Raw genomic sequence first — 11,365 nt, 5'->3', positions numbered from 1 at the left:
TTCATGTCGGAACTATGCCGCTATTTCCAGTCTATGTCTCCTGTGAAACTTATATAGTGTTATTCCAAACTGATTTCAGTTTTACGGACATTGACTAGCGCCAATTAAAAGACGACCTGGTCAGTCAGGGTTGTGCAGGCTTAATCCCGATCGTTTTGCATATCCGGTCGGTAAATACTAGGGTTTTGGGTGAGAGAGTTTAATGAAAAGTTTTGCGAAATGCGAATTTACTCACGTTTATGACATGACAAATATGACAAATATATGTCGTGTCATATTGAGAGTTAATCAACACCACGGATCTCCAAATGCAAATGTCAAATTTAGTTGGTTGAAGTGTTTACTGTAGAGAGACTGACAAAGACTCTTCAGTAATAAGGAAAGCGTTTTACAGGTTGTTAAGGAAAATTGATTGTTTCAACCATAACGGGTTTGGGTGAATGGCCTTACTAGTTGCATGCAGCGACTAAAAATTGTCCATATTTATTTAGTTATTCCCACCACTACCCTTACTGCATTTCATTATGCGACATGAGATGTCAAATATAAGCGTTAAAAAGTTGCAGCCCCTAAGTGCATCGCTGCGAAAAGATTTCGGTACTGGAAAGTTTTACGTGTCTTAAGACTCGAGAAATTTGTTGCAAACCATGTATTGCGTACTCTAAGATCGCTAATCCAAGATCCACGGCAACCTTGAAACTAAATTTGTCGTTAAGCTTTACTGGGACCACCTGCAGTTCATTAGTGAATTAGAACAACCCGATAATCCTTCATGTTTCCAGCTCACAAATTGTCCGTTATAGCGGCAGGTGCATTTACTTTAAACAACATTTGTAAACAGTAAATGGATGGTCTTACAGGAATTAATTTTCTCACACGCTGGGTAACATGTTGAAGTGGGTACTAAGCTTTCTATTGAAAACTAGTCATTAGTCAGTTTTACAGGTGAATCCTTATACATTTGTCAGTATTCATCTGGCCGAGTTTCTTTGTTTTAAGGTGTGAAGTGTTAAAATTGCGAGCGCGTGGGGGGCGCTAAAAACATTTGCAAGTAGAGGAAGAGAATGCGTGATTTACAACTTGTAACAGAATCTCTGAAAACGATCGCTAAGACTTCATTAACACAACATTTTGTGTGTGAAGAATATTTTATAGCTCTCGTAGTTTGTGTACGATGGCTGGAACAACTTTTGTAGGGTTTCTCAGCCGCCTGATTGCCACAGGGGAATTCAAGTTTCTACACGAACAGTTAACAACGTTTTTCGACGCAAGTTATCGTAACAGTTGCGAAGAAAACACTGTATTTTGCTGTGATCTCATCGAGTTACACGCCAAGCTACAAGGGCAGCTGTTTTATCTTCTGGAATTGTGTTCTTCTGAAGGAGGAATTTATGGCGGAAGCGAAGCACTAAAGAAACGACTTTTACCTTGGCTTTGCAATGGATTTGTCACTGCAAGAATCATCCCGGAAGATGTAGAGGTCGTGAAGGAAAAGTACGAGCTTATGATTAAAAACATGGACGAGGACTTGAGTGCCTCCAAAGTAGAAGCCGCGGAATTGAGAATCAAGTAAGTCTGCTTAAAAAAAAAAAACTGGAGATAAGAAAAACGTATTGATTAACTTAAATTGCTGTAATCATCATGCGACTAGCTCACAGCATACAAAGCTTTTTTGTTTATTTTTGTTTTTAGTTCAGCAGGACATAGGGTTTCTTCCAGCTTCACTAAGGACAAATTTAACTTCGGATCCTCACTGAGACCTCACGATGGAAATTTAAAAAAATTGCGCGATAGGTCCCACTGACTTCGTTAAATTTCAGTGATTAACTTTATCAAGAAATCGAATGTTGTGAGTAATTTGCCCGCTAACATTGGCACAAAGTAGAATGTTTGGAAGGGACGCACAGATGCCATTAATATTGCATGAGGTTACTGAATACTTTTTTTCTGTTTATCAATTTTGGTTAGATTAGCGGATGCCGAAGATGAGATGAGAGGTTTACGTCAACAGCTGCAAGAAAATCAACAAGGAGACTATCAAGAAATCGGTGAATTGCGTAAAAAGTGAGTGCTTATTGAAAAGGTATAAACAAATAGACGCTTAAACAATGTCACGCTCCGAGGTTGCCAGGCAACTGAGCCACAAAGTACGTGTGTGTCACACGAAAGGGAAAAAATGAATTTTCGCGTGAGCGCATTGTGCTAATGCCTAGGGGGGGATTGGAAACCATTCTTGATTCCAGAACCCCCAAATTGAATTTCTTTCGAGACCTAAATGTTGGAAACGCGCTGGAGCTAAAGAGGCTAGCCCTCCTAGATAGATATATGGAAATGTTGATTCGATTAAGATAATCTAAAGGCTAACTTTCTCTTTATTTTAACAAATTAAAGGTTGACTTACACAAAGAACGAACTTGTAGCCAGGGAGTGCCAGATAAAAGAACTGAACAGAGAAATTCTTGAACTAAAGAGAGAAAACTCTGAACTACACGGGAGGTAAATGTTTTGCGTTTTTTTTTTTGCGTGCCGTGATTATTTAACAACATGAGCTGTGGAGAGAGTTCTCCACCCTTGGAAAGTCAACGAAAATAGTGAGTACAGTAAACCTGCAAAGATAATGTTGCATTTTCGAATTTTATTTGACGTAGCGTGAACGAATCAAGGACCGAACGTAAATCTCAAATAAGGAATTCCTAAAGGAATAAACACCTGTATACTTAGGACTTCCGGTCTATGAACTCAACCTTTTTCCGGTTTAACCTCATTTCTAGACTCCAGAAAAAGATCTTCGAGGCTGTGGCGGAGCCGGAACCTGTTCGCCTGGTGACGAAACCCTATGTCAATGGTATTGTACCTTACCATTCCCGTTCTGCCAAGCTCGTTGAAAGATTTGCTGAACTTTATAAGAACGACAGGATACAAGTAATAAATTCCTTGAGGGGCATGTCTGATAACTCAACAGCTGAACGATTTGTTTTTTCAATCGTGGAGGTAAGAAATAAACAAGACGACACTAAAAAGAGCTCTAAAACAGTTTCCACAGATATGTCTTGTGCTGAACTACTGCGGCAGGTCCTAAAAAGTCTTGACGTCCCCTAACACGGAAAAATCCCCTCCGGCTCAGCCAAATAAATCATTTTCGATGTCTCGGGTTTAATAGCCAGACATGCGCAGCGGAAAAGAGCTTCGTGTTAGAGATTGCCAAAGTAAAGGGAAAAAATTCTTCAGCGTCCCTAAAGTCACCCACCAGAATATAATCGGACGATAAAGAATTAGAACTGGGTTTGTAAAGAGTTAAAATTTGATTATAACATTTCAACCGAATGTTGTACCATTTGTGCAGGAGTGCTTTACAGTCAGCAAACTAGAACAGCACAGGATGAGAACCCGGATGAACCAGGCTTTACAAACCGGCCCGAAGGGTGATCCGAAGGAGTCGGACAAAATTAACGAGCTAGTAGATAATTACATGAAAAAGAATACAGAACTGTACGACATTGAGACGCTAATTCCGGTGAGTGAAAATTCCTAATCAGAACCATGTATTTCCTTTATCTTCACTTAGATCCAAGGCTGACTGAAAACACGAATGAGAGTTCCTTTTGATTTGTCTTTCTTCTTAACAGGACGTGATAAAATCGTTATATCGCAACTCAACAATCGCACCTTACGTCTCGTGCAATGAGAAAAATATCGTTCCTTTCGTCCGTGAGGTTCTACGAGTGGCCTGGGCCATGATATCCCTGGATCCTCCCATTGACCTTCCCGCAGCGTTGGAAGGTGACGTCATTAATGACACACGCTACAGAAGAACGTATGACTCTGAATTCAGTGCCACAACTATCGATTACTTTGTGTGGCCGGCTTTAATCAGGGAGAGGAAGGTTGTTGCCAAAGGAGAGGTAGTAACTAAGCGAATATCACCACAGAGGACAAAAAAGGTATGTAGAGAATTTCTGAAAATTAATTACTTTCAATTTTCAGAATTTCGTTTCATGGATGTATAGTGTACAAGAAATCCAGGCTTCCTTATATGGGTGTAAATGTTTCTAATGTGATACAATAAGGAGAGAGAGAATGGTTCATGACCCAAAGAACCATTTTTTTCATAAGTCTTTCACTTTTTTTTTTTTTTGGTTTAAATTACCAAAAAGACTTAGGTTAGCACAAGTAAGTTCATAAATGAGAGCTACACTGAACTGAAGTCATTTGCCTTCTTTCAATTCTGCTTGTTCTTCATCCACCTCTCAGGCCATAATGAGCACCCCTCGCCCAGGAAGCACAGAGCCTTATTCTCGTCCATCAAGTTATGACCTCGGCTTTGGTTCCATGTCATCTTCTTGGAGCGGTGAGTAAAATGAACAAAATAAGATTGAGGGTGCACAGCATGCTTAGTTCTTAAACCAAAATGAGTTGGTTATCCCTGCACTTTTTGAAACTGAACTTGCATCAAAGAAGTTGTGTTTGCTGAATACGTGGTGGAATACAGAGAGAAAGAGAGAGAACAAAACTTCATTTACCAGATATTTGACTCATATGGTTTCACCCAATTTCAGAAGAAATTTTTATTTACAGAAACTATCTTGCTAATAGCTGCTTGAATGAAAAAGCATTCCTGATTTTTTACAATTTAAAACAAACAAACAAACAAAACACATTTAGTAATAATTCCTAGGTGGATACAAGCTGATTTTCTTAAGGTACAAGCCAGATGAGGAATAATGTATCCCATCATTTCACTCTCTTCAGATCATTCCAGCTACAAGCACAGGTTCAGCACATAGTCATGTTCTCAGGGATGTAAAGGTACCAGTCTGTTTTACTGTGTAACTTGAAACAAAAATGTGTTGTGACTTGATCTAAGGTTCACCCTGTTATATTTAAATGTGCTTAGTACATTATTAAGTGAAATCACTTGCTGTGGTCAAGCCCCTTTTTACAATGGTTCTGTTGATGAAAGCCAGGTCAAAATATTTTAATGTTTTAGAGCTTGAAATTTTCTTATTTTGAATGTTTCTTCATACTTTGAAGCTTGTAAGCTTCATTCATGAAACTGTTGCACTAACTGCCTCAAGTATCATAATAACAAACTAAAATGCAAACTTTTTTCTCTAATAATCATGTTCTCTCATTTTGTCCTTTTTAGGGAGCATTTAAGATAGTAATACTCTCCATATTGACTGGCTATTTAGCTGATGGACTTATGAATGAAAACATGCAATGCAATGTCATACATCTCTGTAGTTTCTGTTAATATATATCTCTCAATTTTTTATCTTTTATTTCACTCATCAAAAAACTTTCAGATAAAGTGTCATATGTTATCAATGTTGCAATTGGCACTTTAAACAACTGCTTCAAATACAATCTATAATAATAATAATAATAATAATAATAATAACTTTATTTAAGTGTCAGTGTATTTAGCACTGCTGTGCTAATTGGGGACACTGTAAAATAAGGAAACAAATATCGTAAATGAACAGAAAAAAAATCTATGAATCTCTTTTGTGGTTGTCTCATGTGTGTCTGTCTACCTTGTCCTTTTTAAGTTGAAACACAATTTTCAAAGTGGTCATATGATAATTTGCCTATTGACTGAGTTGTGTCAGGCTGGACTGGGAAATATTTGGCTCTCAGTCATGAAGCACTGACTGAGCACAGCGTGGTTCATATGTCGCAACCACAAGCAAAATATTTTCCAGCCCTCCCACTCAGTCAATAAGTACATATTCTGTAAAGACAAAGCCCATTAAAGTCTGTATTTTTATTTCTAAGAACCCTTGCCTATCTGCTCAATGATTATCATTGTAATTAGACACCTCGATGAGGTTTCTATCAGGATCCCTAAGGTAAATGGAAGTAATTGGTCCTTGGGCACCAGTCCTCTGAACAGGTCCTTCCTCAATCTTTATATCTAGACTCCTCAGGTGTGTGATAACACTTGATATTGGTGTGTTTGTGATAAGGCAAATATCAATTGAACCAGGTGTTGGATTTGCAGCTTTTGGTTCAAACTCCTTCCCTTTTTGATGCAAATTGAATTTCTGATTTCCAAATCCAAGAGCTTTCCTACCTTGACCAAATGTAACCTCATCCATCCCAAGAGCCTGGGTGTAGAATTGTACTGTAGCCTCTATATTTTCAACTGTTAGCACGATATGATCAAGATGTGAGATGGAAAACCTCTTGCACTGTGGATCCAAATCTGGAAATTGGGGAGTATCGCCTGTCCAAAACAAAAGAGAAATGAGGGGTTTCCATGGTTATGTCTGTTCCCTGTTGGAAGGTTTGCTAATTCTTTTGTTGTATCAATCAAACAGAATCATTATCAACATTGTACCCCCTTCCTATCCAGAGAGCACATCCCCAAAATTTGACTCTGATAAGCCTGGGAAGAAGGAAATGTGAACTCAGTGGCTGGGTTATGGGAGGGGATTCCTTGCTGCATGGAACAGTTCTGTGGGAATTTAACATATCGCACCACATTTAAGTTTATACCTATGTTCAATTCAGTATGTTGGAAAGCATCATGGTTGTGATAGACAATTTCAAAAAGAAACTTTTTTATTTGGCAAATTTCACAGCACAAGAAATCCTGTGAAAAGGATTTCCATTTCAGCCCCTTTATTCTCAATGCATCATTTTATGAGATCTTGGATATGTGAGAGCATTGGTAAAAGCTGTGAAGGTCAAACTAAATGTGTGGCATTTTATCTCCTGATCACCTAGATATTTTTTTTTTTTTTTTTTACATATTTTTTTTTCAGCATGGGAATTTGATCAATCCTAACTTAAATTGCTACAAGGCATAGAGGTTTCTCATTGACGATATGCCAAAGGTGTGAGCTGACCAATGCTTTATCTGAGGGGTAAAACAGAACCTTAAGTTTCTGAACCAATTATGATGCACAAGGTACATTTCTTGAGAAACGGTACCCTGATAATGCTTTCCTTTTGAAAAGAAATAGACAGATTTCCGATAACTCCTACTCTAGTTAAAACAAAGTCATAGCTCCAAAGGCAATGTAGTATTTTCATCATTTTTCCTTTTCATATCCAAGAACTGTAAGCATAATGAATATGGAGGTGTGCAGAAATCTTATCAAAAGATATAATTACAAGCTCAGTCATAAACTAAATCACGAAAGTAAACATACCTTTCTGATGTAGCCTGCAGGGCAGGCGTAATTTTGGCAAGTGATTGCTCAGTATTTTCTTCGTGAAAATTACAGCTGCCATCTTTGATAAATACAGCAGTGGGAGGCTAGGGAGAGAAAGAAATTTGTACCAAGGGGGTGAGCGACGGTCCAATGGAAGGAGATGGGGAATTAGAAATTCTTCACGTCCTTCCCCGCCCGCATCTCGCAACGTACACTCTAATTCCAATGTGGCTGGTCGAACAAACGATTGTAAACTTGTAATGTAAACTCGACCTTATAAAACGCCCGCACTGAAAGAAATGGCTCTACGGTGAAAATCGTCAGGCGACCTTCGGCAGATTTATTCAGCCGTGAATTTATGATAGTAGCCTGGAAACTAATCGGCGTATGAGGTCAGCGATCTTCCTATCAACGAAGTGAAGAAGTAAAATTGTGGCGATTCATCGCATCTTATTTCTTGTAACGTTAATAACTTGCTTTCGTCAGTCATAGCAGCAATGGAATTGACAGAACTGTACATTTATGTAGTGTTAATGATACTTAATATTCTTCCAAACGTTCGGCAAGCAGACGGGAATAGCGACGAGTCTTTAGAACGCTACAAAATCGATGGAAAAGTGACCATACAAGGCTTCAAACCAGCTGGTAAGACTTTGAATTGTGTATTTTCTTATAACAGTGGTTTGGATAATTCTTCTAGCGCTCTCTAATTTTGTTGCAGGTAGCTTTGAAATGTACACATGATAATATGCTATTAAAGGTCTCATCAATAAATTCTGCTATAAATTTACACCTGAGAGTAAAACAGAATTGTTTGTTTCAAAAGCTTACATTTGTAAGATTAAACATATAGTTATGTGGAATAGGATAACCTTATAAGCAGGTTAACTGAATTAAGTTAGCCCGTAAAGTTGAGTGGAATGAAATAGACCATCCGTGCTCGGTTTAAAATACAGACAATGGAATTTAGATCAGATCTAACATGCAGAATAAGGATAATGTTATATTTCAAAAAAATATTCTATTATTTCGAGTGTATGTTCTGTCAGGGAACACATATGAAGTCAAAATTTAGTGAGTACAATAAAGTGGCATTGTAAGCCACAGGAGCCTTGTGTTACAGATTGTAAGAAATGCTTGACCCTTCCAGAAGTTTCAATTCTTGACAAACCATTAGATCACTAATTAGAGCTAAAAATACCCCCCACAATATAGAAATCTGTTAAGTTTCAAGACTATGTAGACTTAATTCTTCGACAATTTTCTAGAAATCTTTTTCCAAACTATTAATTTTAGAATGAGCTATTTAGCAGTGTCAATGGCTTTTCACCAACTGATCTATGTCTTAACCCTTTTAACCTCAAGATCCAAACAGTAATTCTCATCACTGCCTGCCATATATTTCCCTTGAGAATTAGGTAGGAGCATTTGGTCTTATATCAAGATAACACCTTCCAGAGGATGCAGTTTTCAGTTCCAAGACCTGTTAGCCAGAAAATTTATTTGAATTGAAAGGACAAATTCAACGGAACCCAAGGTTTTCTGTCCTTATCAGAGAAGACTAGAATTTCTAACCATTTACAGATGTCACAACAAAGACAACACATTCTCCTCAGTTATTTGAAGACCCTAAGCATTGGTTTGGTCAAGGGCTCGAACCCTTGACCCTACAGAAGACAGTCCAGTGCTCCACAACATGAGCTAACCAGGCAGTGAGATTAATGAAGTGTTTTTCTTTCTATTAGATTGGATTTCTCAAACCAGAATTCTTGTAGATGGTGGGAGTTACATTGGCTTTCTCAAAACTGATGGCAGTTTTACTGTAAATGATGTTCCAGCTGGTTCATATGTAGTAGAAGTTCTGTCACCAAACAACCTCTTTGAGCCTGTGAGAGTTGACATCAGTGGCAGAGCAAAGGGTAAAATCAGGGCAAGAAAAGTGAACTTTCTTCAGAATTCAGCTGTTGTCACTGTCCCATATCCCCTAAAGTTCAAAGTAAAAGAACCAGCACCTTTCTTTGAGAAGAGAGAACAGTGGAAAGTCACTGATATGCTTTTTAATCCCATGGTAAGTTGTCCCAGCAACTGTGTATAGAATAAAAAGGAAGAGTAGTTCCTCAGATAGCTCTGTCAGTTGTTCAATGTTCTTATTTTGAGCATGAGAAGTCAAAGAACTTTTCAAACCAGTAGCGCAGTCTTTTAACCTGTTTAGTTTTCAAGAATCCAAAGCAATTTTGAGGTGGTAATAAGTGGCACTTCAGGTGGTAAATTACAGCTGTTTAATGGTTGCTGACTGAAAAGGAGGACACTGGTTAATGAGTGGCAGATGACAGTTTTCCTACAACCATGTGCACTTCAGCTTGTGGTTGCTTTGAATATGATAACATCATTTGGCTAGCCTAGAGTTAGTCTGAATATTTGACTCTATCTTGTAGCACATGGTTCATCTTTTTGTTCCTTCAGCTTTCTCCTATTTTGAGATAAACCATAATGCTATGTTCAAGAGATACCAAAACTACTGTAAGTTTAAGTTTTGATCCTGGATTAAAGCCAAGGTCCCAATTTATTCTTTTTCTTCTTCACAGGTACTGATGATGGTTCTACCACTCCTGTTGTTGTTAGTTTTACCAAAACTTATTAACAGTCAGGATCCAGAAACACAAAAGGTAGGAAGAAACTTTCAGCATTTACAATATGTATGAACAGAGTAAGCACTCAGGCTGCTTGTGTTGATCTTAGCTAAGACTTGATCAAATGATCAAAAACTTCAGGATTAGTGCTGGATCAATATCAGTATCTGGGCAACTGCCCACCTACCCCTCCCCTAACCCAACATTAACCCTAAGTTGTTATCAATTGACTGTTGTTGGGTTAGGGGAGGGGTAGGTGGGCAGTCGCCCAGATACTGATATTGATCCTTAGTGCCTAACCCTCTGACCCATAGGAGTGACTAGCTTCTAATTCTTCTCACAATATTACCCTTGAGTCCACATTAAGGTCACAATAGTAAAGGAAATGATCATCAGATAAAGAAGCCCTTGATTGTTGAACAAATTCTCCTTGTCAGCTCCTTAGAAAAGTTATAGAGGCCAGTATGGAGAATGTGCATACTGATGTTGGGTGACTAGAGGGATAAACTGTATTTCAGTAGCATCATGCATTTTTTCAAAAATCCTCAGCCATGTATTTGATGTTATTTGTGTCCAATAATGCTGTAGTGCTGACTGGATAAACAAGGAACTTACAAGAAAATAATGGAATAAATGGAAGGATTTTTCTGCTCCCTTTGTTCTCTCCCTCCTTTTGCTTGCTCCACTGTGTTTTGTTCCACTAGATCTGATATGTGACTGTTTTCTGACTGAATCCCTAAGAAAGAAAATGTTTCTGGCTTTTTCCTATACACAGCATAGTTCATTTTAGGGTTACATTAATACTAATTAATTGTTTGTACCTTTGGTGTAATCATTATTTGATTTTTACCAAGGAAATGCAGTCTTCAATGAACATGTTTAACCAGTCAAAAGATCTCCCTGACATCTCAGACTGGTTTGCGAAGAACTTTTCATCTGGAAGTAAGAAAAAGACCACCAGCAAAGTTGGGCAGAAGAAAGCTGGGGTAGGCAGTATAAGAAGACGATGAGTTCCTTTGTGAATTGTGCAGTAATGTTCCATGATAAATGTTAAGGTTTGATTCCATACTGCCTGTAAGGATCTTTCAAACTACATGTAACAATATTCTCTTTTCAATGTGGAAACAATATGAAACTAGAACTAGGATCTGGTCCTGACAATGATGTTGAAATGACTTGTATTTTTTATTTCTTGGTTATTTAGTAAACCTCATGTGCTGTTAATATAATCAATTGACATTGTTTGTTTTATCCACTTTTGGGCTCATTTATTGATTACTTGAAAAAAAAATCGATATCATAAACAACTGTTAACTAACAAGTATGGAATACTTGAGTTAATTTGTAGGTTTTCTTTTTCCTCAAAAATATGACTCATACACAGTTTTTTAAAGCTATGCAGACCAAGATCTCAATTGTGCTACCTACACAGGTCACATAATTCATCTCAATAAAAAAATTTAAGTGCTAAATGATCTTGAATTTACAATGTATGTTTTTGAGAGAAACATGACTACCGTGTCTCTGCTAATCAGTGAACCTGTTCATTTACAGTCAATAGGGAATCGGGGA

General features: G+C 37.8%; 3 protein-coding genes across 3 annotated transcripts; 2 read left to right on the top strand and 1 right to left on the bottom strand.

Moving 5' to 3' along the window:
* The first annotated feature begins 733 nt into the window (after positions 1 to 733).
* LOC113681906 (mitochondria-eating protein) lies at positions 734 to 5,372 on the top strand. Its single transcript, XM_027199040.2, has 9 exons — positions 734 to 1,569; positions 1,969 to 2,064; positions 2,392 to 2,496; positions 2,772 to 2,991; positions 3,344 to 3,514; positions 3,627 to 3,941; positions 4,252 to 4,348; positions 4,750 to 4,806; positions 5,147 to 5,372. The coding sequence occupies exons 1-8, from the start codon at positions 1,175 to 1,177 to the stop codon at positions 4,782 to 4,784; spliced, it is 1,434 nt and encodes a 477-aa protein (XP_027054841.2). The 5' UTR covers positions 734 to 1,174; the 3' UTR covers positions 4,785 to 4,806; positions 5,147 to 5,372.
* A 172-nt stretch (positions 5,373 to 5,544) lies between these two features.
* Positions 5,545 to 7,496, bottom strand: LOC113681907 (glyoxalase domain-containing protein 5 homolog). The gene is made up of 2 exons (XM_027199041.2): positions 7,161 to 7,496; positions 5,545 to 6,229 (listed from the first exon to the last, which is right to left on the bottom strand). The coding sequence occupies exons 1-2, from the start codon at positions 7,240 to 7,242 to the stop codon at positions 5,796 to 5,798; spliced, it is 516 nt and encodes a 171-aa protein (XP_027054842.2). The 5' UTR covers positions 7,243 to 7,496; the 3' UTR covers positions 5,545 to 5,795.
* A 36-nt stretch (positions 7,497 to 7,532) lies between these two features.
* Positions 7,533 to 11,266, top strand: LOC113681910 (endoplasmic reticulum membrane protein complex subunit 7). Its single transcript, XM_027199043.2, has 4 exons — positions 7,533 to 7,808; positions 8,909 to 9,231; positions 9,749 to 9,829; positions 10,648 to 11,266. Exons 1-4 carry the CDS (start codon positions 7,661 to 7,663, stop codon positions 10,801 to 10,803), a joined length of 708 nt encoding a protein of 235 aa, XP_027054844.2. The 5' UTR covers positions 7,533 to 7,660; the 3' UTR covers positions 10,804 to 11,266.
* Positions 11,267 to 11,365: the final 99 nt, after the last annotated feature.

The sequence above is a fragment of the Pocillopora damicornis genome, chromosome 13 (genome assembly GCF_964200805.1).
Source record: "Pocillopora damicornis chromosome 13, jaPocDami1.2, whole genome shotgun sequence".
Lineage (NCBI taxonomy): Eukaryota > Metazoa > Cnidaria > Anthozoa > Scleractinia > Pocilloporidae > Pocillopora > Pocillopora damicornis.
This window is presented reverse-complemented; position numbering and strand designations above follow the sequence as displayed.

Bases quoted from the DNA above. Each gene is read 5' to 3' on its own strand.
- LOC113681906 (XM_027199040.2), top strand. From the start codon at position 1,175: ATGGCTGGAACAACTTTTGTAGGGTTTCTCAGCCGCCTGATTGCCACA. The intron at 2,497-2,771 runs GTAAATGTTTTG...CCTCATTTCTAG, and splicing joins AACTCTGAACTACACGGGAG to ACTCCAGAAAAAGATCTTCG. The intron at 3,942-4,251 runs GTATGTAGAGAA...TCCACCTCTCAG, and splicing joins CACCACAGAGGACAAAAAAG to GCCATAATGAGCACCCCTCG.
- LOC113681907 (XM_027199041.2), bottom strand. From the start codon at position 7,242: ATGGCAGCTGTAATTTTCACGAAGAAAATACTGAGCAATCACTTGCCA. The intron at 6,230-7,160 runs GTATGTTTACTT...TGTTTTGGACAG, and splicing joins CTGCAGGCTACATCAGAAAG to GCGATACTCCCCAATTTCCA.
- LOC113681910 (XM_027199043.2), top strand. From the start codon at position 7,661: ATGGAATTGACAGAACTGTACATTTATGTAGTGTTAATGATACTTAAT. The intron at 9,232-9,748 runs GTAAGTTGTCCC...TCTTCTTCACAG, and splicing joins ATATGCTTTTTAATCCCATG to GTACTGATGATGGTTCTACC. The intron at 9,830-10,647 runs GTAGGAAGAAAC...ATTTTTACCAAG, and splicing joins AGGATCCAGAAACACAAAAG to GAAATGCAGTCTTCAATGAA.